At 32.3% G+C, this 23,159-nt stretch overlaps 1 protein-coding gene across 2 annotated transcripts; it reads right to left on the bottom strand.

The window, feature by feature from the left end:
- Positions 1-908: 908 nt before the first annotated feature.
- Positions 909-22,954, bottom strand: LOC140050987 (uncharacterized). 2 transcript variants are annotated; one of them, XM_072096038.1, is made up of 32 exons: positions 22,845-22,954; positions 20,765-20,901; positions 19,509-19,577; positions 19,196-19,315; positions 18,556-18,612; positions 18,059-18,133; positions 16,842-17,036; positions 16,217-16,291; positions 14,574-14,693; positions 14,211-14,303; positions 13,452-13,520; positions 12,592-12,711; positions 12,218-12,277; positions 11,277-11,351; positions 10,595-10,774; positions 10,010-10,096; positions 9,704-9,823; positions 9,184-9,240; positions 8,700-8,733; positions 8,503-8,546; positions 8,261-8,386; positions 7,605-7,773; positions 6,970-7,058; positions 6,604-6,769; positions 5,928-6,019; positions 5,329-5,491; positions 4,136-4,224; positions 2,877-3,066; positions 2,360-2,502; positions 2,111-2,191; positions 1,917-2,018; positions 909-1,396 (listed from the first exon to the last, which is right to left on the bottom strand). In XM_072096038.1, exons 1-32 carry the CDS (start codon positions 22,879-22,881, stop codon positions 1,361-1,363), a joined length of 3,270 nt encoding a protein of 1,089 aa, XP_071952139.1. In that variant the 5' UTR covers positions 22,882-22,954; the 3' UTR covers positions 909-1,360. The 2 variants fall into 2 exon arrangements, with proteins under 2 accessions (XP_071952139.1, XP_071952140.1); XM_072096039.1 differs by lacking the exon at positions 11,277-11,351.
- Positions 22,955-23,159: the final 205 nt, after the last annotated feature.

The raw sequence follows: 23,159 nt of genomic DNA, 5'->3' as shown, positions 1-23,159 counted from the left end.
AGGCGAGTATTAAATAGCACCATGTTAATGAATGACTCGGATGTTTGGTTAAAACTAACTCAAGGCACAGTCAGTCAGGAATTAATTATTTTGTATATCCACACTTTATCCTTTCTCATTAGGCGACATAATTATTTTGAATACTCAATATCTGAAATATAGTTATACCTACCATGATAACTACTATGTATTCGTTAGTTTAATCAACCAGTCCAGCTTTCTGTATCAAATTCGTCGTGGAACCATACGTTATGGTAGGCCCCTACAAGTTGATTTCAATATTCATTATTTTTATTGTACATTATTCGCCCTATTATATCATGGGCAAATTTCGCGATACATTGTCACATGTGTATCACATTTAAAGCCTGTAACTATAATAGAGAGAGAAGAGAATTATGTGAGACGGCATCTTAGGGTAGGTTTTCCATTAATACCACAACTAGGTAAGGTTGTTCAAACGAATAACTTTAATAAACAAATTCTTATGGAAAGTATATTTCAGAGATTGAATTTAACAAATAATAATATGTATGTCATCCAATTATATCAGCAGATGTAAATATAAGTACAGTATGTACGCGCAACTCAAATAATTTGACCAATCACAGTGACATGGTCGTGGTTTACCATATTACTTGCATTGCGTTCTAGTGGAGATATAGACATACTTTGTCAATGACAGTGACATGGTCGTGGTTTACCATATTACTTGCATTGCGTTCTAGTGGAGATATAGACATACTTTGTCAATGACAGTCATGCGACACCAAACGACTTTCTTTTAATTTTCTTTTACAACTGACACGGACACAAAAAAATCAGAATATTAAGTAAAAATAAACAAAAATTAAGCATTTTTACACACTTTTTAATGATTACAGAAATTTAAAAACAAACAAGAGAAGTATTAGACGAGTTTTAACACTTTTATTTGACAAAAACTATTGCCACAAAAATTTAAATTTATACTCCAGTGTTCATAATAAGATCAAATATAATTTTAAGTAAAAAAGAAACAAAAATTAAGCTAATGGGTATTTGTATGATCACACATTTATACACACTTTTTAAAGATTACAGAAATTTACAAACCAGCAAGAAACGCCTTCATCATATTTCAAAAACTTACGGCTATTTCAGTAAATAAGATAATTAATTTTATCCCTATTCTATTTTTTTATTGTATATATTAGTACTTATTAGCAAAACATATTATTGCTACTATAAACCGCTGGTGAGTAAGCTGCAAATATACAGCTGCAATGGTGCATTGAAGTGCAATTAATTAGTTCAATTTCTTTTAATTCTTTCTCTAGTCATCAGTCTTGTTTTTAGAACAATTTTTCTTTATATTTGTTTAATTCCACACATGATTCTTGCAGTGAACAACAGCCTGTGAAAAAAAAAGGAAACGTTTATAGTTTAAGTCGTCATCCACTACATTACTAAAGCTCTGTCTACACTATCAAACTTTACGTGACAAACAAATTTGATTTGCTCATATGGACATAATGAAGTCATATCACTGCTATATTTGGGTATATCACAGCTTTTTTGTCAAACTAGTTTGATAATGTAGAAAGAGCTTAAGTTTGTAAGCACAAGAACTGAAGTGGCAAAGTAAATCTGAGCACTGTTTTAAAACATCTACAGTATGTGTTTGTTGACAATAACAGGAACAAAAATAAAACATTTTAAATACAAGTTAAAAAGTGACAGTAATCTGAAATACATTTTTCCTCAAATTTGGGATAGATTTGCAATTGGGGACCATTCTACACAATGTAAGATGGTTGTTAACCTTTTTTGCTGGATTCAACTCCAAAATATAAAATGAACAATGCATACAGAGTCTTTATTTCTCATTTAAAACATTACCGGATAAAAACAATAATATTTATGGATAAACATACATTGCATTTCTGTGCATTCTTCATGCTGGCACACCAGTATGATGGTCCAAATGTACATTCCTTCTGACCAAGCATTTCACCAGTCTGACAAAGCTCCATTTTCTACAAAGAAAAATTCAGGACCATATTCTACCTCAAGCATGTTCAGACCAATAAAGATTTAAATGTAGTAATATAATAATTTGATACCTTACCTGACAGACTTTGGTTGGAGACGTTAACTGTGCAATAAGCGCTGGAATAGCTGGACCATATTCTACCACAATGCTTTGACACTGTATAAAAACAAATTTGGTTTTTCTTAAATTAATTATGTTCCTTCACATTTCATTCTGTGCAAAATACCAGTTCTTTTTCCAGAGCAAATTACATTTAAACATTAGTATACTAAAATTAATTCCTTTTAAATATTTTAAGAATACTATAACAAATAATATACCTACCTTGCTTCTGTAATCTCCTTCAAACACATCGCACACTGAATGCAATATCTTCACTATTTCAGCAACGGTTGAGTTTTCCACTAAGTATTTATCACCGTACATCACCACCATTTTGCATAAATCGCAGGTCTCGTCACTGGTTACTGTGGAGGCCAAAGAACAGCAGTATAATTTATAATGTTTGTAATGAATGCATCATCAAATTGATTGCATAAAGTTCTGTCTACACTATCACACTAGTTTGACAAAAGAAGTGTGATGTGTCCAAATATGGCAGTGGTATGCTTAAATATGGTAGTGATATGACATCATCATGTCCATATATGGGCACATATCATTCTTTTGTCACATAATGTTTGATAGTGAAGACAGAGCTTAACAAAGCAGATGAATGATCAGCTGTCCTGAGTTATAACCAGCAAAAGCTCAATGTAAAATTCAACCCTTTAAATTTTGGATTACTGAGCTGAAAGTTCATAAGCATTTTTTTCCTATGGTACAATTGTACACATCATACCTTTAAGTTGTTGAACAGCAACACTATCAGTACACAGTGTAAGTTCTTTGCATACATTTACTGGATCAATGTCATTCAAAATGAGTTGGATGATAGTATCCGAATATTTATTAACAAAGGTAATGCAGTCAGCAGTGATGGTTGTTGGTAAGATGTTACAAACTTCAACCAAAACTTTCTTAATTTCAGCCTGTTTACGTTAAAATGAAATAATAAGTTGGAAATTTGCACACAAAATATTTAAAATTTTAAGAAACAATCTTTGTGGTACTTTGCAGAAATGTTAACTGCCGTCTACTTTGTATTTTTATGCATGTTTTTTAGAAAATCATGAAAAAAAAAGAATACATATACTATATATTTTTGTTATGTGCAAAAGCCACATTATGAGCAGTTTAATCCACCAGTGTAACCGGATTTTTTTTTCAGAATGCATACATTTTATTGAATAATGTGTTCTATTGTTAAAAGATGCTACTTCCATTTTTAATAGTGTATATTTTTTTAATTGTAAATCTCACAGTTCAAGAATGGTTGATAGATATGAAATAATAAAGACATGTCCAAGTCTATTGAAAAGGTACAAAAGAGAGCATTGCGTATCATGCTAGGTAACAACTATTTGTGCTATGATCATGCATTGTCTGTTACTGGTTTACCTACTCTTGTAGAGAGAAGAAATAAACTTGTGTTGTCTTTCGGGGAAGGCTTATTAAAATCCGAGCTGTTTAGAGAAATACTTCCCCCTCTTCATAAGCCAGCTCGGTCTCTCAGAGTCAACCGCTTTCTAGAAGTACCTCATTGTAAAACCAGCAGACTTAGGTCGTCTCCAGTTCCCACCATGGTGGATATAATTAATAGGCACCACTAGCTCTTTTTTAGATATGTAATAAGTGAATGTTTTAAGGTTTTTTATTCATGTATGTTTTTAATTGTATGGTACGATATCTAATTTTATCAAGATGTTTCTATTTTTATAGCAATTTTAACTAATTTTTAGTCATTTGTAATACATTTCATTTCAGTCCTTGACTGCCGTTTTGTAATATATTTTTATATACCGAATAAATAAAATAAATACAAGTAGTTCAAAGCTACAAGACAGCATTCTGTTTCTTATACATTAACGATTTGAGTGTTTTATCAATAATGACTATATTTGAAAATTGGATGGGGTTGTTTGGCTGTTGAATTGGCTATCTAAAAAATAACCTATAAAGTGGCTGAAATTCAGAACAAGTGCTAATGACATTGTTTACCTCGGTAGAATTTTCTGCAAGATATTTATCCACTGTTGTCATGACAAATTCACAAAGTATGCAAACGCCAGAAGCAGTAACTTTTGGTTCTGAGGAAAAAGGGAGAAATAATTCAGATTTATTTCTTTATAATAACTGACCTCTTCTGTTCAAGATGGTTCTTTCAGAGGAAGCCTGGGATCATGATCATCACACCAGATCCCTTTCTCTTTTTGAATAGAGTACGAAGTACTTTATTGTACAATCACTATTGACACAGGACCCATTGCTTTAAATTTGAATGGATTCCAAAAGTAAAAGGCATGATTGTGATTCACTGTGATCGAAGGTAATGATCAAGATTGTAAAAACAAATTACAATTGAGTAATAATATCTGCCCATTTACTTGGATGATAATAATAATAATAAAGTTCAATTTAACACTTTGACTGCCAAACACGAAGATCTTCGTTTTTGGAAACACAACGCTTGACTGCCAAACACGAAGACCTTCGTTTTTCGCGTTTTTTTACGAAATCCGGTAGATAGGTTAATTATTGGTATATACTATAAATATGGACACTATATTTATAAAATGTAATACATTTTTCGATAGTGATAACTTGTCGTGTAAGTAACTTTTTCGTTGTTTGTTGATCTCACCGGGCGATATTTTCATATTGTGATGTCTTCCACAAAACCGCGAATATCTCAACTTTCTTGTGCGAAACTACGAAAAACTCAAAAAGTGGGTTACTTTCATTTTACTATTACGATTTACATATTGCGATTTGAAAATCGTTCTTGGTACCATTGTAAAGCTAAAACCTTTATGATTATTTTAGTCTAAATTACATGTAAATCAGATCACATACATAGTTTCAATCAGCTTTAATAAAAACATCGAATTGGGCTATAAACGCTGGCGGTGGCAGTTTCTAACTGGAAAAACCTCTGGCAGTCAAAGTGTTAATATAGCGCAAAATGCAAGTGCTGAACATTCAACAGAAAGATATTTTTAAAAGAGCAAAATGTTAATGTTGAAAGAGCAAATTAAAAATGTGGAATTTGAGGAGTTGTTTGAATGTGGATAAGTTGGTTTCTACCCAATAAAGTTAGTAAAACTGTGCCTACTATGAAACTATATATAATATAAGCCAAAACGGACATTTTAAGCTTTCACACTAAGAATTGCATTTGGGGTGCAACTTACTAGCTCCACAAAGACCAATAGAAGTGCAGATGGTATCTGGTGATTGACTTTTCAGTAGCTCAATTATTTCTGGGCCATACTGCTTGACTAAACTGTCGCAGTCATCTTGTAGGGTGTTTGGTAGTAAAGAGCAAACTTTTTCCAAAGCATTTATGATTTCTTGCTGTAAACAAACATTCAAAAAACATAGAGGTAATTAAAGTAAAACTGATTACTTTTTGTTAGTGAAAAATGTGGAATTTAAAACCGAGAACATGACAAGATCGAGTCGAGTGGCCGAGTGGTTAAGGCAGAGGCGCCACAAACCAAAGTCCTAGTATCAGCACAAGTTCAAGTCTCTCTTCAACCATAGTTCTGGTGGTAGAATAAGTCTACTCGGGTAAGGACATGGAGGTCAAATGTACATATATGGCTTATGTGCACATCTCTTGTTATGAGTAGGAGTTTTACCACCGGTGTTTTGTTTCAAATTCAGCCTCTGTTGATGTTACAGCACCCAATCTCAGTATAGTTTCGTTTGAGTTGCAATAAGGCTTATCACAAGAACCAAGATCCTTATCTGTAAATTGTTGATTGATTGAAGATCAAGAAAACTTTACCTCGGTAGAATTCTCAGAAAGTATAGTGTCCAGCTCCTGCATGACAAATTCACATAGAACGCACTCAGCAGATGCATCAACATTCTTTACAACTAAACAACAAAGAAAGTATAAAATGAAACATTTATGTCTTCAGTATACAGCAGTATATGTTTTTGCATTAATATTTTAGAAAAGTAATTCAAATATTCAATAGTAAAGGTCTGTCTGCACTATCAAAATAGTTTGACAGAAAAATGTGATGTGCCCATATATGGACATGATAATGTCATATCACTACCATATTTAAGCATATTAACACCATATTTGGGAACATCACACTTATTTGTCAAACTATTTTTATAGTGTAGACAGAGCTTTAGAATTGTAATTGTTTGTGGACTGTGGAGTAGCTTTGCGTCAGAGTAGGGCAAACAAAAAATGTAATGTGACCATAGACATGATGATATCATTTCATTGCCACATATCACTACCATATTTGAGCATATCACTACCATATTTGGGCACATCAAACTTTTTTTTCAAACTAGTTTGTAGACAGAGCTTAAGAATGTTTACAACATAAAATAAATATCTCTTTTTGCAATGTAGAATACAACAGACAAATGTACAAATAATAATGATTTCTATAAAGAAATTATTTTATTAAAAGATAAAAGTAAAATAATGTCATTACCTTTTGAGGTACAGAGGCCTAGGGCTGTACACACTTGGTCAGGTGATAGCTCTCTTATGATTCCTAAGATTTGTGGTGTGTAAGTGTTGACAAAATCCTCGCAATCAGCTGCTATAGTTTTTGGTAGGTAGCTGCAAACTTTGTCAAGGGCATTTATAATTTCTTGCTAAATTAAAAGGAACAAACCTTATTACCAATCTTTATTTTTAATGTTTTGTTTCATCGTATCAAATAAAGAAATGTTTTTAACTCAATTCCGAATTCCTTGATGTTATTGGTCCTATGTACAAATGCTCTGGATCATACATGTATACACTGCATACAAGTTTGAACTGTTTTTAAATTTCATAAAAAATAAAATCTTACATCCGTGGAATTTTCCGAGATCATTGAGTCCAGTGTCTTAATTACATATTCACACAAAGTACATTGTTCAGATGCAGACAAAATCATTTCTATTAAATAAATAAATTATAATCATATATTACAAATGTGATAAGAAATCTAAAGTACATATTACATGACAAAATCAGTTATTGATTCACAGGGACCTATGAAATACTGCATAATGGTATAAGGAAAACCTGGCTATTTGGTTCCCATTTGGGGTGTAGTATAAACGGAACAGAAAGAGAAAAGGATTACGTGTAATTACAAAACCGCCTGGAAAGGCTACTTGAGAACCCACCAAATTTGGCCGGTTGGTGAGATGAAGTAGCCTTTTAAAGTGACCTCTGGGGTAAGTTGCCCTCTATATGTAATAAAGGTGAGAATACAGCAGACACTTAGCTGTGACTGACCTTCCTGTTCACAGCTCGGCTCGGTTTAGGGGATTGACCTTCGTCTGTGAAAACCCACATATACATATAGTAGGCGTGTAAAGTAAGAAGGGTGTTGTATAAACACAACCTTTTATCTTCATCCTTTTTTACTCTGTTGTTGAGGTTGCAAGCATCAGTATGGTTATTTTTCACCTATGTATTTTGTAAATTGATATTTACCTTTACTAGAACACAGGTGCAAATCGGAACATAATTTAGATGGTGGGACAGATTGAACTAAAAGTTCAATTAAAACAGCGCCATACTGCGTCACTAAAGCATTACATTCAGTCTTAAATTTTGAAGGCAGGATGTCGCATACTTTCTCAACAGCATTTACTATTTCAGTCTGAAAAGGAAGAGAACAAATTTACATAGATACTACTTGCATAGTTCCAAAGATGAAATCAGTGAACTTTTGTACATCGTACTGTTTGATTTTATTTAAATTCCAGGTTGATCATGAATGTAAATACAGTAAAAATTATAAAATCAGAATAAAATTTATAATGGTTTTATAATATTGTTTTTTGTATTTCTGCTACGAAAACAATTATACTGTGCCAATTTCCATCAGTACTAACCCAAACTCTTTCAAGACCCAGTTGAAGTCTTTCCATTTCAAACAAGTTTTTCATTCATTTAAATTATTGCCACTTCTCATCAATTTTAATTTAACATGCACAGTGCATTGAGAGCTAGGTTATATGCGCTATGAATGAACTATTATTAATATCATTACTATATATGAAAACTAGACATTCACAATAATGCATTGGGGATGGGGATTTTTGCAGATACATGTATTTTATAAACATTTACAAATGAACTAATACCTCAGTTGAGTTTTCTGTTAGTAAACCTTCAAGAGCTTGCGCAACTTCTTCACAAACTTGACAAATGGTGGAATCGGTTACTTTTGTGTCTACTGGTTTTCCTTGGCTCATCTTTACTGCAGGAACCTACAAAAATATAAAATTACTACATTAATTTAAATGATTTGAGCATTTGAACAATCAAGAGGAAACAAATTACAAGATAAAAAATAAAATAATTATATAATATAACTACAACTTACAACATTTGTCAGAGCAACCAGATTTTTGTTTTCAACTTGTTTAACTAGAAATAGAAAAAAAACACAGTTCATTTGAGGTGTTGAATACCTGTGCTAACATAGCATAGGCTAATTTCAAGTAAACCAATCCAAAGTTTCTAAACTTTTACAAATGCAGCCTGTTTTACAATTAACAATCATAACTTTTAAAAACTTACTTGGGGTTGCCAATTTCATGGTTACCATGGTAATCTACAAAACAAATAAATATTTTAGAAACAGAAATGCTATGAACAAACTATTTGTTGTATGGAAAAGGTGGCAGTATCCGATACTATATTAGAAATTATAGTAATAGGTAGGCAATTCCTGTATTCATTTTTCTGAACATAGCGTAATGAGCTGTTAGGAGCTCATTTTACTAAGCCTCGGCATTATGTGATAGGGTGGCCTGTTTCTTTCCATGCTGCCTTATCCTTCCTAGTATTTTCAACCAGGTACTCATTTACAGCTGAGTAGACTGGAAGTTGTCGGGGATTGAATCCAATTGTCTCAGTCAAGTGTCCTAAGCAGTCGGCTACATAACTCCTTAGTATATAATGAAACTTTTATACTTTAATAGAAAACATGTGAACAGAATGGAATATTAATATTATTCTTATATTTCCTATCAAATGTTTCTTTCACTTAAAGAGTACATACCACTTTGTTTTTTTGAGAAGAACAGAAACCAAATAACGAACAGAATGTGTCTGGTTCCTAAAAACAAAGAAATTTATCAAAGATATATAAATTCAGGGCTATGGCAAGGCTTGTATAATTATAAGAGTCTAGATGATTTTGTAATTAGTATTAATGTTCAACAGTTTAAAACTGTGCAGATTAGCAATTGTAAAAAGAAAAATCTGTAAGAGCAGGAATGCACTATCAAATAGAATAGGGCTTGTTGTATCAAGGAGAATTTTAGAATTCCTTTGCTAAATCTCTTCTGCACAGTTTGTTATGAACTACAACAAATAGTATAATTGAATAGTTAACAAAGTTTAACTGTATTTTACAGGGCCTATGGAATTTCTGCATTTTTAATAGTTTTTAAGGTATTGCCTTTTGCAATTTATGTATTTTTCTTTGTTGTTTTATTGTCTTAATTATGCCAAGAAAAATGAATATCCATTTTAAAGTGAACCACTAACATTTCTTTAATCTTGAACAAGGAACTTACCAATAAAGTTGCCAATTCCACAAGAACTTTTGGAACTATAAGATCCACCACTGCCTTGCACTCTTCAGCTATTGAGGTCACAGAGTTACAAGCAATGTCCAGGGCTTCTTCAATAGATTTCTGTACACATATAATAAACCAGTCAATGAGTATTTTAAAGTATGCAACCCACAGTATTTGATAAACCAAAGTGATTTATTTTGATTATTTGATTAATGATTATTGTGTGATAAATTAATGTAGAATATTAACTGTTAAAAATAGATGGATTTATACCAAAAAGGTTTGTCAGTGATTTTATTTTACCTGAATGACAGGGTTGTTAAGGTAGGCATCAATTTCACTGGCAGTTTTTTTGCACGTATTACACATGTCTCCTGAAGTCTTCACATTCTAAGAAAAGAAAAATAATATAATATATTATTTTTCTTTAATAATTTGTCTGACTAAAATGAACTTCCACGCTTGAATCCAACTCCCACCACATTGCAGTATCCTTAGGCACAACTTTGCACTGATTACTAGCTCCATTATGGGAGTATTTATGTTTAGAGCGCAATAAGCATATAAGAATGAATATTATTATTATATTATGAACATTTTTTATTGACTCTCACCATACGTTTTAGTCATATCAGAACACATAGAAAACAAATAAAACACAGAACAAAAAAAATATGCATGAATGAATAGGTTAAATAACCAAAATCAGTCATAGTCCAGAATTAATTTGTAGAATAAATGGATCATGAATGAATCTGGTTGCCGGCAACATGACGTCATCGTATGAATGAATTACCCTTTGTGTACAAAATACAATGGTAATTTAAATACACCAAATTAAAAAATAATGAAGGATCAAACATACAAGATTGAACGATAATTACTCACAATAGCATTGACGAAAGATGCTGGACAGAATTGAATAGCAGTACAGACAGTTTTGGGATCAACATATGATGCAAGAAGAGAGAAGACTATTGGTCCATAGGTGTCTATGTACGTTTTACACTGGTCTGCTTCAGTTCCAAACAGATCACACACATTCTTTAACTCATCCTCCAGCTCTTTCTATATGGATTAAACAAGAAATATTCATACAGTAACATTTTTAAGCATGTAATTAAATCTAAATAAGCAAGCGCATGATGAAAAAAGGTACTTCTGAAAAAAGGCCAAACTATTTTCCATATGCATGGGTAATTCCAAATACCGTATATCCTCTGGTATAATCCCATCCTGGCTAGAGAGAGGCCTACATCCAGACCAAAAGTCAATACTGGGACTATACCCGGGGATATGCCTGTTTGTGAAATCTGACATAAAGCAGGGGGTGGGATTAGATCGGAAGTGGGATTATACCTGGAGTATATGGTAGTCAATTGTATGGTTGATGTGGCTTAGTCTTAGACTAAGATCACAACTCAACTCAACCCAACTTTTGACAAAGTCATTTCTAAAATAAAGTAACTTTTGTGTTTGGAATATTAAAAGTCTTTGTTGAGTAATACTAATATACTTGTATTACTCAAACATAGACAATCAAAACTGGTAATCAAAACTAAAACTATACCTGGATAGTGGTATTCTGTAAAATAGCATCAACATCGCCAAAGAAAGCCTCACAATCTGTACACATGTCCCCAGTCTTTAGAAAGTAAATCACAATATTATTGTGCAAGCATTTTTAATAGGTGTCAAACATGTATTTTAAACAGATATTCTAAACAATGATGGTGTGTTTGGAGTATGCAAGTTTTATTCATTCTTTTGGTTGATGATAAAGTACATAAAATGATGCGCAAAACTCATCCTTGCTATCTAGTACCAAGTACATCATAATGGACTTGTCAATTGTATGACCCACCATACAACCTCGGGAGAGGTGCACCATGGATGTGTCATTTACAAATACTTATTGATGCTGGGGTGCATCAAAACACCTAAATGGTATGCCACATCAACGAAAAATGCAGGGAAAAATTTCATTTAAAAATTTTGTTTAGCAAAATTGCTAATCAAACTGATTGTTGAGTCGAGAAACATAGTTTTGTATTGCATTTTTTGCTACACAATTTGCGAAATGTGTAGCAAATAGGTTGTTTTGTATAGCTTTTTGCTATGCTACACTGGCGAAATTATTCCCTGAAAATGGTGTGTCAATGTCCGTCAATTTACCTCCAACCATATCATGAACATCAGTCACAGTGCGTCAAAATGGATGTGTCATGGTAACCTAAAGGCAAGGCACTTTTTCGACACAGGTGCGTCATGGTATTCATAAGATGTGACGCACATCGGACAAATGACGCACCTCTCCTGGGGGTCGTAGTGGGTCATACAATTGACAAGTCCATTATGTTGCACTTGGTACTAGATAGCAGGGTTGAGTTTTGCACATCACTTTATGCATCATAAACCAAAAGAATGAATAAAACTATGAAACTTGCACACTCCAAACACACCATCATTTTTCATAGATAAATATTTGTTATATTGTATATTAATACTAACCAATTTGAGCAATCCACCAGCAGAACAAAACCCAATATCTTTACATACTACTGAAGCATCCTGTAAAGATAACATATTTTATGGAAATTGTACCTTGTTGATAATCATAACTGCTTTCATGATTAAAATGGATAGTGTGGACATATTTTCAACACTATCAAACTTTAAGTGACTAGTTTGATAGTGTAGACAGAGCTTTAAGCTCACACTTTATCTGACAAAAAAGTGTGATGTGCCTAAATATGGTAGTGATATGATGTCATCGTGTCCATATAAGGGCACATCACATTTTTTGTCACATAAAGTTCGATAGTGTAGGCAGAGCTTAAAAAGCCAATTACATATATAAATCTTGAATAAAGGATAATACTTACAAGTGATGAAGCAAGTAATGAGATGACTGTTTTACCATATTGATCAACTAATGTACTGCACTCAGCTGCATATGAACCTAGATCTGCACACAAAGTCTTCAATCCATTTATAATTGTTTCCTACATAAAATAAAAGATAATATGAATTAAATTACATTATTCATACCATTCCATAAATACTGTATAGCTTAGTTATAGCACAATTTCCCTCCAATCCATTTACAAATAACACATAAGTGAGTAATTTCACTTTCAAGTTTTAAGTCAACCATTATTTAAAGATATACTTAAGTTTGTAATCACTTTTAGATAAAAGAAATTTCAATTTTTTCGCATAAGTTTGATTGGTGAATATGGCAACAAATTAATTCCTGATTGTAGTACAGTATGATACGACTACATGATTTAAAGAGCGTGATAATCTAAAAACAATATTCTGAATTAAATTCAGACTTCCATGCACAAAATGTTGCATGTTAGCCTAAAGCTCTGTCTACACCAATCATGGTGGAATAATAACAATCTACTAAGCTCTGTCTACACCAATCATGGTGGAATAATAACAATCTACTAAGCTCTGTCTACACCAATCATGGTGGAATAATAACAATCTACTAAGCTCTGTCTACACCAATCATGGTGGAATAATAACAATCTACTAAGCTCTGGCAACACTATTAAACTTTATGTGGAAAAAAAAGAAGTGATATGCCCATATATGGACATGATGATGTCCTATCAATACAATATTTAAGCATATCACTACCATATTTGGGCACATCACACTTGTTTGACAGTGTAGACAGAGCTTTAGACAATTAATGAAATGCACTAAATTTACACTTTGGAATTAGACAAACCTCATTAGTTTCATTCATAAGTACAGTTTTAACATCACCAAAGAAAGCCTTGCAATCAGTACATGGATCCTGAAAATATAGAATAAAATAGTCGTATCTACACTATCAAACTTTATGTGACAAAAACATGTGATGTGCCCATATATGGACATGATGATGTCATATCACTACCATATTTGGGCATATCACTACCATATTTGGACATATGACACTTTTTTGTCACATAATGTTTGATACAGAGCTTCCTGTGCTCTCTTGATCAGAAATTTTACTTCCAGAGGCTTGCTTTCCATTTTTATTTTAATTTTGTTTTCTTTTATTATCAGTTTTTGTTTATAATATTTATTCTTATACCAAAATGATATAAAAGTAAAATTATGGTATATTCCGTTATTATAGATGGAAAACTTTCTAAAACTTTTGAGGTTTTTATGACTTATACACACTAATATCTTTTTCACACTCTGCAAAAAGTAACAACTTGTAACCAGGTTTGAATAGTGTGAAGACAATTTTGTGGAAAATCTCCCAAAAAACACAATGATGATTTTTTTTGTTCTGCGTGTATTGCCCTGGTATTAAACTGACCAATCATAGTAATCAAAGTGTGCAACTATGCTATTTCCTGAAACTCCCGGTTTGTATACAAACATGTATGAAAACGTGCAATAAATCGCAAGATCAAACCAACAAGTTGTAACAATTTATGCAGATGTGAAAAGGGTATAGGTTACAAATTTAAACTTCAAAAAGTCTTACAGCATTAACCGCTTCCAACTGGTTAGTTTTCAGTTCGTGTTTAACTTCAATGCTTGGACAGAAACCAATTGCTGGGCAAGCTGTAGCAGGATCCTGGAAGAAATAAAAATCTTTTTAAAAATACTGTATACAGGGAACAACATTTTAAAGATGTATTGTCACTACAAAATATGAAAAAATACTGAATACTGTATTCAACAAAAACATTATTTATTCAGGGCAGAATATATCTTTAAAAATTCTCAAATTTGATTACAGGATATACTTGCTATAAAATGCTTTGTAAAAATAAGACTTGATCAAAAGTCTATTTTGCGATAGTTTGGATGTGGAAATAAATGAATAAATCGTATATTTACTCACCAGATAACCAGCCACTGTATTGAGGATGGTAGGTAAGAAACTTTCGATTGCAAGTTTACACTCTTCTTCGTAAGTACCTAAATAGTTACAAACTGGAAGTAAATCTTGTTTCAGCTCATTCTAAAGTAAAAGCAGGAATAATGAGACTTCATTATCTATAATTATCTCTTAGCGGTTTAATTAAATCAAAACCGAAAGCAACTACTGAATTTAATAATATATATTTTATAGCTAAGATATGCATGCAATATAGACTATAGAATTGATTGTTCACACTTTGACTGCCAAACACGAAGATCTTCGTTTTTGGAAACACAACGCTTGACTGCCAAACACGAAGATCTTCGTTTTTCGCGTTTTTTTACGAAATCCGGTAGATAGGTTAATTATTGGTATATACTATAAATATGATCACTATATTCGGTCTGGACCGTCAATATTTTACAATTTGAAAGTAACTAATCTGGTTACGAACGACTGTCAAAATGGTACCTGTCGAAATAACAAACACCGCGCATCACAGTAGCGCGTAGAGCGATGGCTTGGCGCATTGTGTATCGGTCGCGCGCTAGCTATGCCGCCGAAGCATTACAAAGGTTTTTGTGGATTGACATGTTTGTTTGTTATCTGAATAAAAAATAATGGAGTCATTTTCAATACGAAGTCTTTAATTTTATTATTGTATGTATACCCTAATTGTTTTGGTGTTTTACTGAAAGTGACCCGAGTTTCACGCAACAAACTTGTTTTGAAATGGTATGGATATTATCATCCGTTTACTATCTAGGCTAGTAGTACAAGGCTAGCCTAGGCCTAGTAGTCGTAAAACGGTTCCGGACCAACTTTAGGCCTGGTTAACTAGGCCTGGTGTCTTTACTATGTGGATTTTGGCAAAACATTGATGTAAGATTTATGATTTATAAAATGTAATACATTTTTCGATAGTGATAACTTGTTTTTATAGGCCTATCGGTGCCGTGTAAGTAACCTTTTTGTTGTTTGTTGATCTCACCGGGCGATATTTTCATATTGTGATGTCTTGCACAAAATCGCGAATATCTCGACTTTCTTGAGCGAAACTACGAAAAACTCAAAAAGTGGGTTACTTTCATTTTACTATTACGATTTACATATTGCGATTTAAAAATCGTTCTTTTTACCATTGTAAAGCTAAAATCTTTATGATTATTTTAGTCTAAATACATATAAATCAGATCACATACATGGTTTCAATCAGCTTTAATAAAAACATCGAATTGGGCTAAAAACGCTGGCGGTGGCAGTTTCTAACTGGAAAAACCTCTGGCAGTCGAAGTGTTAACAGTAACAATGATAATATATGAATACAATAATAATGTTACCCATTTTTAATTCATAAATTGTGAATATTGTATGATACTCATATTTTACATTTTACATATATATATTGATATTTTTGTATTAGTGAATGTAGTTGTTTTGTACGGTTTCTTGATTTTTATAATAATTTTTTTTTAATTTTTAGTATTAGTAAGTGCCAAAATAGTATTGCAGTTTTTTACTATTTTTTTTTCTAATCATTATTTTAGTTAGATTTATTGTTAAAAGTAATTAAAGTAAAAAAAAAAACTTAAATTAAGTAAAAATAATTTGCAGTACCGTACCTGAACAGTTGTATTTTTCAGCATAGCTTCAGAATCCGCGAAGAAAGCCTTGCAATCAGCACACATATCTCCTGCCTTTTAAACATATTGAACATCAACATTAATTATACACCATACTGAACATTAATTATACACCATACTGAACATTAATTATACACCATACTCAACATTAATTATACACCATACTGAACATTAATTATACACCATACTGAACATTAATTATACACCATACTGTACATTAATTATACAACATACTGTACATTAATTATACACCATACTGTACATTGAGGAATACATTATAGATAAAAGCATATTGCACAGTAAACGACACAAATTATTTACAGTTTCTTTGTAAAGTAGTATGGAATATATTATTGAAAATATAATTTAAGGTAGGTATATCATCGATTCTAAATTAACACCCGATTCACATGTACAAAAATCTTACAAAATGTAACATGCACTTCGGTATGGAAAACCCTTAAGCTCTGTCTACACTAAGACAAAAAAAGTGTGATGTGCCCAAATATGGTAATTTTGGTTATCCCGGTTCAATTTCATCTTACTATAGCATTTTATCAATGTCATTAAAGATGTTTGAAGTGAATAAATCAAACAACTGTACCTGGAAGTTAACACTGTTAAATCTGCTTAAAAGAGAGCTCTGACAGAAAGAGATGGCGGAGCACACTGTTTTTGGATCTAGTTCAGTTGCCAGGAAGTCAAAGACTTGAGGGGCGAAAGCAATGACTAAACTGCAGTCTGCTGCTTTGATGCCTAGCTGTTGACATGTTGTTAAAATAAAGTTGTCGATTTCTTGCTAAATAAAACAAAAATATAGATGTTTATGCATCTTATTTTCTTAAAATAAATATTATATATTTATTTTTACACAATGGATGTAGTTGTACTGTAGGCTAATTTTCAAGACATAGGATAATTGACAAATTGTCCTTATCCATGAGTAAAACATGTGCATGGTAATAAATAAATTTCAGTAACAAATTGAAATCATTTTATGAAAGACAATGCACTCAATGTTCTATTTTGTTGGTTGCCATATTCTTTCATGATTAATGAGGGTTAGGTTATATTACAAGGGTGGCGATTATTAATGTAAAATTCAGCTTAATAATAGCATTTTACCATTAGCTACAATGTTGAATACTAATTTATTGATTTCCACTATTATATTTTATAAATATAATGTATATCAGAGGTAGATTTCCCGTAACTTCTTGTCCCAGCCCCTACAGTATCTATTATTTCCTCTCTATAATAAGCCTATTTTTACCCTTTAATCCAGTAAGGTCATAAGGGGCACCATTTACAGTAATTTTTGGAAACCAACTTGTTTCACTTCTTTTATTTCAGAGTTTATCAAGTATAAAAGGAGATATAATATATCATTTTTATTGTTTCAAGTAGCACTTGTTTAATTTGAAAGAATATAATACCATGTGGTAATGGTTTCATTGCATATCAAAAAAATTAGTATGTAGTTTCCTTATTGTACCAGGAAATTGAATGAATAATGTACATATTGTGTTTACTACACAAATTATACTGTGCTCATTTAAATAACATACAACATTACATTACTAAATGCTGGTATAAAAATTCATTTACAGTGTTCTAGTAATTCCAGAAAATTAAAGAGAGGTACAGAGAATAAATATAAAAATGCATCTATAGTGTTGTATTGTATCAAAATATAGCCTACAATTCTCTACTAACAACAAGTGTTTATTTCATGTTATATTTTCTTACACCATTTTAAATACCGGTTGAAATCAGTATATACCAGTAATTGTATTTGATACATTGTAAGTGTAGTTTTACCTGAATAGTGGTATTTTTCAAAAGTCCCTGTACATCGCCAAAGAATGCTTCGCAGTCGCTGCAAAGGTTACTGCCCTGTAGTCAACAACATACAATGAATTAAATATTAATAAAAACCATACTTAAATCTAACATTTGATTGATACAAAAGGTAAATGAGAAACAGAAAGAAAATAATAAACTAAACGATCTAAACTTGACATGCTTGCAATAAAGTAAATGAGAAACAGAAAGAAAATAATAAACTAAACGATTCAAACTTGACATGCTTGCAATAAAGCATTATGTAACATTGTGCAATATACTGTAAACATTATTTTCCTCAGGGCCGGACCTTGTTAACAACTAAAACAACAAGGAAATTTAAATGTAAAATACTTTCAGTTCCTAGTTTATAGTCTCTATAAAATGTTAATGGGTTATGTTTATTTGCATTGTTTTATCATGTTTTTAAATTGACTAAATAAATGAAATGAAATAATACCATAAAAACTTACTGCTTTTAGATATTTGCCACTACAGAAACCAACAGTTCCACAAACGCTTGCTGGGTTCTAAAATTGAATATTATTGCATCAGAAAAGTACCGGATGTGAAATGTGAATACATTTGGGGATATATTTGCTTTTGAGTTTACTTCCTTAAGTTTAATGTTTCTTTCTTTCCTTATAATATTCAGTACAATAAACATGTCAAATAATAGCATAAACATACTGTAGATATCTACAGTAACCTGTCATATGGCCGAGCACTTAAGGCATGGGCGTAGTTGGATGTACCTAAAGAGCCAACAATATCAGCATGAGTTTGAGGCCGACTCGCTCCTAGTTCTGGTGGTGGAACAACTCTTCTTGGCTATAAACCGTAGGTCCAGTGTACACAGTATAACTGTGTACACATGGGGAGTTTTCACAAAATAGTAGTAGGGGATTACCTCCTATCTCGTTAACATCTATCTACCTGCCTTCAGATTAAACAATTTTGATTAGGTTGATAGACGTGGGATCTCTCCTAAATTTTGTCCCACTTATTTCCATTTCTGCCAAAAACTCATCATCACAAACCTAAATCTTTTTTATCCAACATTCTAGATAATGTCAAAATTTTCATTTCATAACCATTTTAAAATTTACATACCAACTCAGACACTAAGAGACTGATTACTATAGTTCCATATTGGTCTACAAGGCTACTACATTCATCAGCATATGGGCCTAAATCAGCACATATCATCTTTATTTCATTGAGAATCTCAGTCTGAAAAAAAAAACCAATTAATAAATAATACGATGAAATAGTATATAATAAATAACATGCATAATTACTTCAAATTAATTGTATCAGCCACTCAAAATCAGGAGATACATACCATTAAATATCATGTTATCAAACAAGGTTGTGTAAACCTTAAATCATAAATTATGATCACCCTAACCCTAACCCCTAATACCTGTACTGTTGTATTTTCTAACATATTCTGAATGTCGCCAACAAAGTTCTTGCAATCTGTACAGACATCCTAGAAAAAAATAATAATGTAAATGTAATAATAAAATAATGTCATTCTTATATAGCAGTTCATGCACAAGCCTCGAAGCGCTTAATAATATTATTAACCTGGTTATTTGTGGATCAAACATGAATAGAAACTGACGCCCGTATTCTTAAACCGGACTTTAGTCGTAGTTCGAGCTAAAACTAAAAAAATGACGTCATTTTAATTCATAAACCGAACTTCAACTAAATCACCGACTAATTCAGGCCAACCTCTACTAAATCGAGACGGATTTTGATCGATTTTTTTAGTCCTGGAGGGGGCAGGCTAAATGGTCAACTAAATGGTTTTTAAACGATGTTTATAAAAAACGTAACAGTCATTGAGTTGTTATATTGGCCAGATATTGAAGAATGAAATATCTATATTTATATTAGCTTAATTAAATATACATTGGTATAAGTTATAATAATGAAAAACATCTTTATTTACAACTGTATACAAATTACATTATTTTCTTCGCGCAAGTCCGACTTGAGCTACGTCACGCCATAGCGACAATGGGAGATGCGGCAATTCACCACGCGATGGAATGTTTAGGGGGCCTAGCGCTTTCTTGTCACGCTAGGAAGTGCGTGGTTTGTCGCGATCATAATTTGTTGGAGGCCTAGAAAATATGAAAGTTACTGTACCGCCATGGTTCCTAAATATATTTTGAAGATTTTGTTGGTTGTTAATCAAAAGTACTTCACTGTTAAATTAATACTGATCTTGTTCTAATAATTAACGATTAAAATTATTTTTCATGTATATAGTCCTGATGCGTAAAAAGTTTTGTAAGAAAATGGAAAGTGATATCAATGCGCAAAATTTCGTCTGCTCCTCAAATACTCTCTTGTCATTGGCCAATGTTTAGCCTTTGTTACCCAGACGTGTGCAACTCGACTAAAAGCTCGACTTCATTAAGTCGAACTGCAAACTTCGACTACTTCGTTTTTGAATCGAATTTGAAGTAATAGCTCGAACTACGACTTTTTCAAGTCGAACTTTGAACTACGACTAAAGTCCGGTTTAAGAATACGGGCGATACTCCTATAACGCAGCCTTAGCGCAGTTACACACATATTTTATAGTTTTCAAAGGAATGTGGGGTGTCCCTGGGCAGGTGAAACAACACCCTATTCCCCACTCTGTTGGTGAAGTATACTCACATTAGTCAGAGAGACTTTAGGCCATGCATTATCTGTACAGTATTGGATAGCTCCACATTGTTGAGCAGTGTACCTGGTCATACACCAATACTCGGGGCCATGTGCGCATCGAGATGAATCAAACTTCACAGCAGCAGCTTCAAATACAATCAAAGAAAAAAAAATTTAGAGTTGATCCGGAATTGTCTAAACTGAGTCATACATGGGACACAGAAATACAGGCCGGTGTAAACGACATAAAAAGTTACCCGAGTCGCTGAACCATTCGGGTAAGTGATGCGGAATATATTCACCATCAAGTCGACCCGGGATGAACCGTGTAAACAGTCCCGCATATGTTTTCCCGGTTGGTTGCTATCCTCTCTTACTATAATATTTAATTCACATACAGTACAATTTGTTTTCTCTAAAGAATGGCATTAAGTTTACAGTAGTACAGAATCAAACCGTGCAGTACAGACTAATTAAGAAAAGTTTGTAACCTTTTAATCTACTTATCTATATCAGTAGCATCCAAAAATCAGTTTTAGGTCCCTGGTATGTTTAAAGTACTGTAGATAAGGTGGATTAAAATACTCTGTGCTACATATTATCAATCGAATATCGGCGAAATCAACAATCATGTGATTTTGGTTGTTATGTTTTGGCATGACTTAAATTAAGTCTGTCTCCTGTTAAGAATTGAGTAATGTTCTATTCTACAGTATTTAATACAGTGCTGTTTTAAAGAACATCTATAGGTATTGATTGTCACCATTTAAAACTATGAACATGCTTAATATAGTATGTACAGAAGATTAATATTATGTGGCCTGATCATTGATAGTTTGTTGAAATTTTATTAAAATTGTGTTAAATCTGTTTACAAAAACCAAAAATTCCAATTGGTATTTTAAATTAGTCCAGTTGATTCTCACTAATGTCAAAGTTAAAGATACAACCAGTTTACTGGTATTTACAGGTATCAAACTGGAATTTTCACCTCCGAAACCAATTATAATATCAAATTGGTTAAGCTTTTGCATTTATTATCAAACGAGTACTAGCGCTAAAGTACTTTGCACCGCTATATTGAATTGAATTGAATGTGCATAATATCCAGTAAAATATAATACTAATAAAGAAAGACAATTAACTCTTAGATGACCAACTCTACCAATTTCTCTGGGAGGCCTCCCAAATTTTAATCAAATCTCCCGAATATTAACAAAATCTTCTGAATATTATTAACAAAATCTTCCGAAATTTTGGTTTAGGATAAAAACATTTTCAAACCCACGCCTAAAATGTGCGACGCACATCTGATAAAGATCGAAATGCAGATTGCCCGTGGTATTTTGTGATAATCCTTTATCCCCTCCGGTATCATCCAGTACAACAGGAAGTCAAGAAGATAATAACTGAACTTATTTTGTATTTTTTCGGCATTTCCAAATAATTATACTTTTTGTTTTTTTATGAATGGTTGTTCTATCCTTTTATTGTATTTATATTGTGTATACTTTTTTATGACGAGCAATGAATTTCCTTTTAGAGGATCAATCAATAAAAGTTATCTTATCTTATCTTAAGTTAAAATGCGTCAACATTCGTAAACTCCCAAAATGTTTAATTTATATAGGCATATGATGTATACTGCAAAAATGTATTTGTAAGTAGGAGCAATTTTATTAACTGAGACCAATCATATTGCTGGTTCTCCACCCATTCGGAAAAAGTCATTATTATGAGTCGAGTGAGAGTCAGGATGGGGCGAGTGAGGGGGATTTGAGTTTGTGCCGATCGATGCATGATAATCATTCATTTGTACAGATTTAAATTATGTATCACTTTATAAACATCCAATACCACACCCTTTTTGACATTATGGCATGACCCCACACACAGCACAGGTGTCCATATTATTAACATTTGCATACTGTTGATTACTACTAAATAGGCTAGGCTAGTTTTTTAGTAAGTTAACTAAATTATTAATATTAATTATTATTTTAGTAGGCCTACCTAGTAGAAGATGTAGGCTATAAGCTAATTTTACTTATCAATCAACTTTATCAATTCAGTAGAACAGTACTCTTACCTGCTGCAATAAAGACAGTAAATATGAAGAATTTCATGATTGGTCCTACTTCAACAACCTAATCAAACACAATAAATTCAACACAATGAATCCAACAACTCAACCACAGGGAATCACGTGCGAGTGTGTATCAGCAACAACAATCAGTTAAACGTATTGTGATTGGTAGAAATATTTGAAGGTGTGTTTAGACAGAAACGGATCTATTATAACAATATATATTTACACAGTAATAAAAACAATGAAACTTAAAGTTTTGATCATAAAACCTACTATTTCAATTTAATATACAAAGCTTGTACAATAGAAAACAAA

This window comes from Antedon mediterranea, chromosome 6 (genome assembly GCF_964355755.1).
Source record: "Antedon mediterranea chromosome 6, ecAntMedi1.1, whole genome shotgun sequence".
In the NCBI taxonomy this organism is placed as follows: domain Eukaryota; kingdom Metazoa; phylum Echinodermata; class Crinoidea; order Comatulida; family Antedonidae; genus Antedon; species Antedon mediterranea.
Note: the sequence above shows the minus strand (reverse complement) of the source record. Positions and strands in the feature narration are given on the sequence as shown.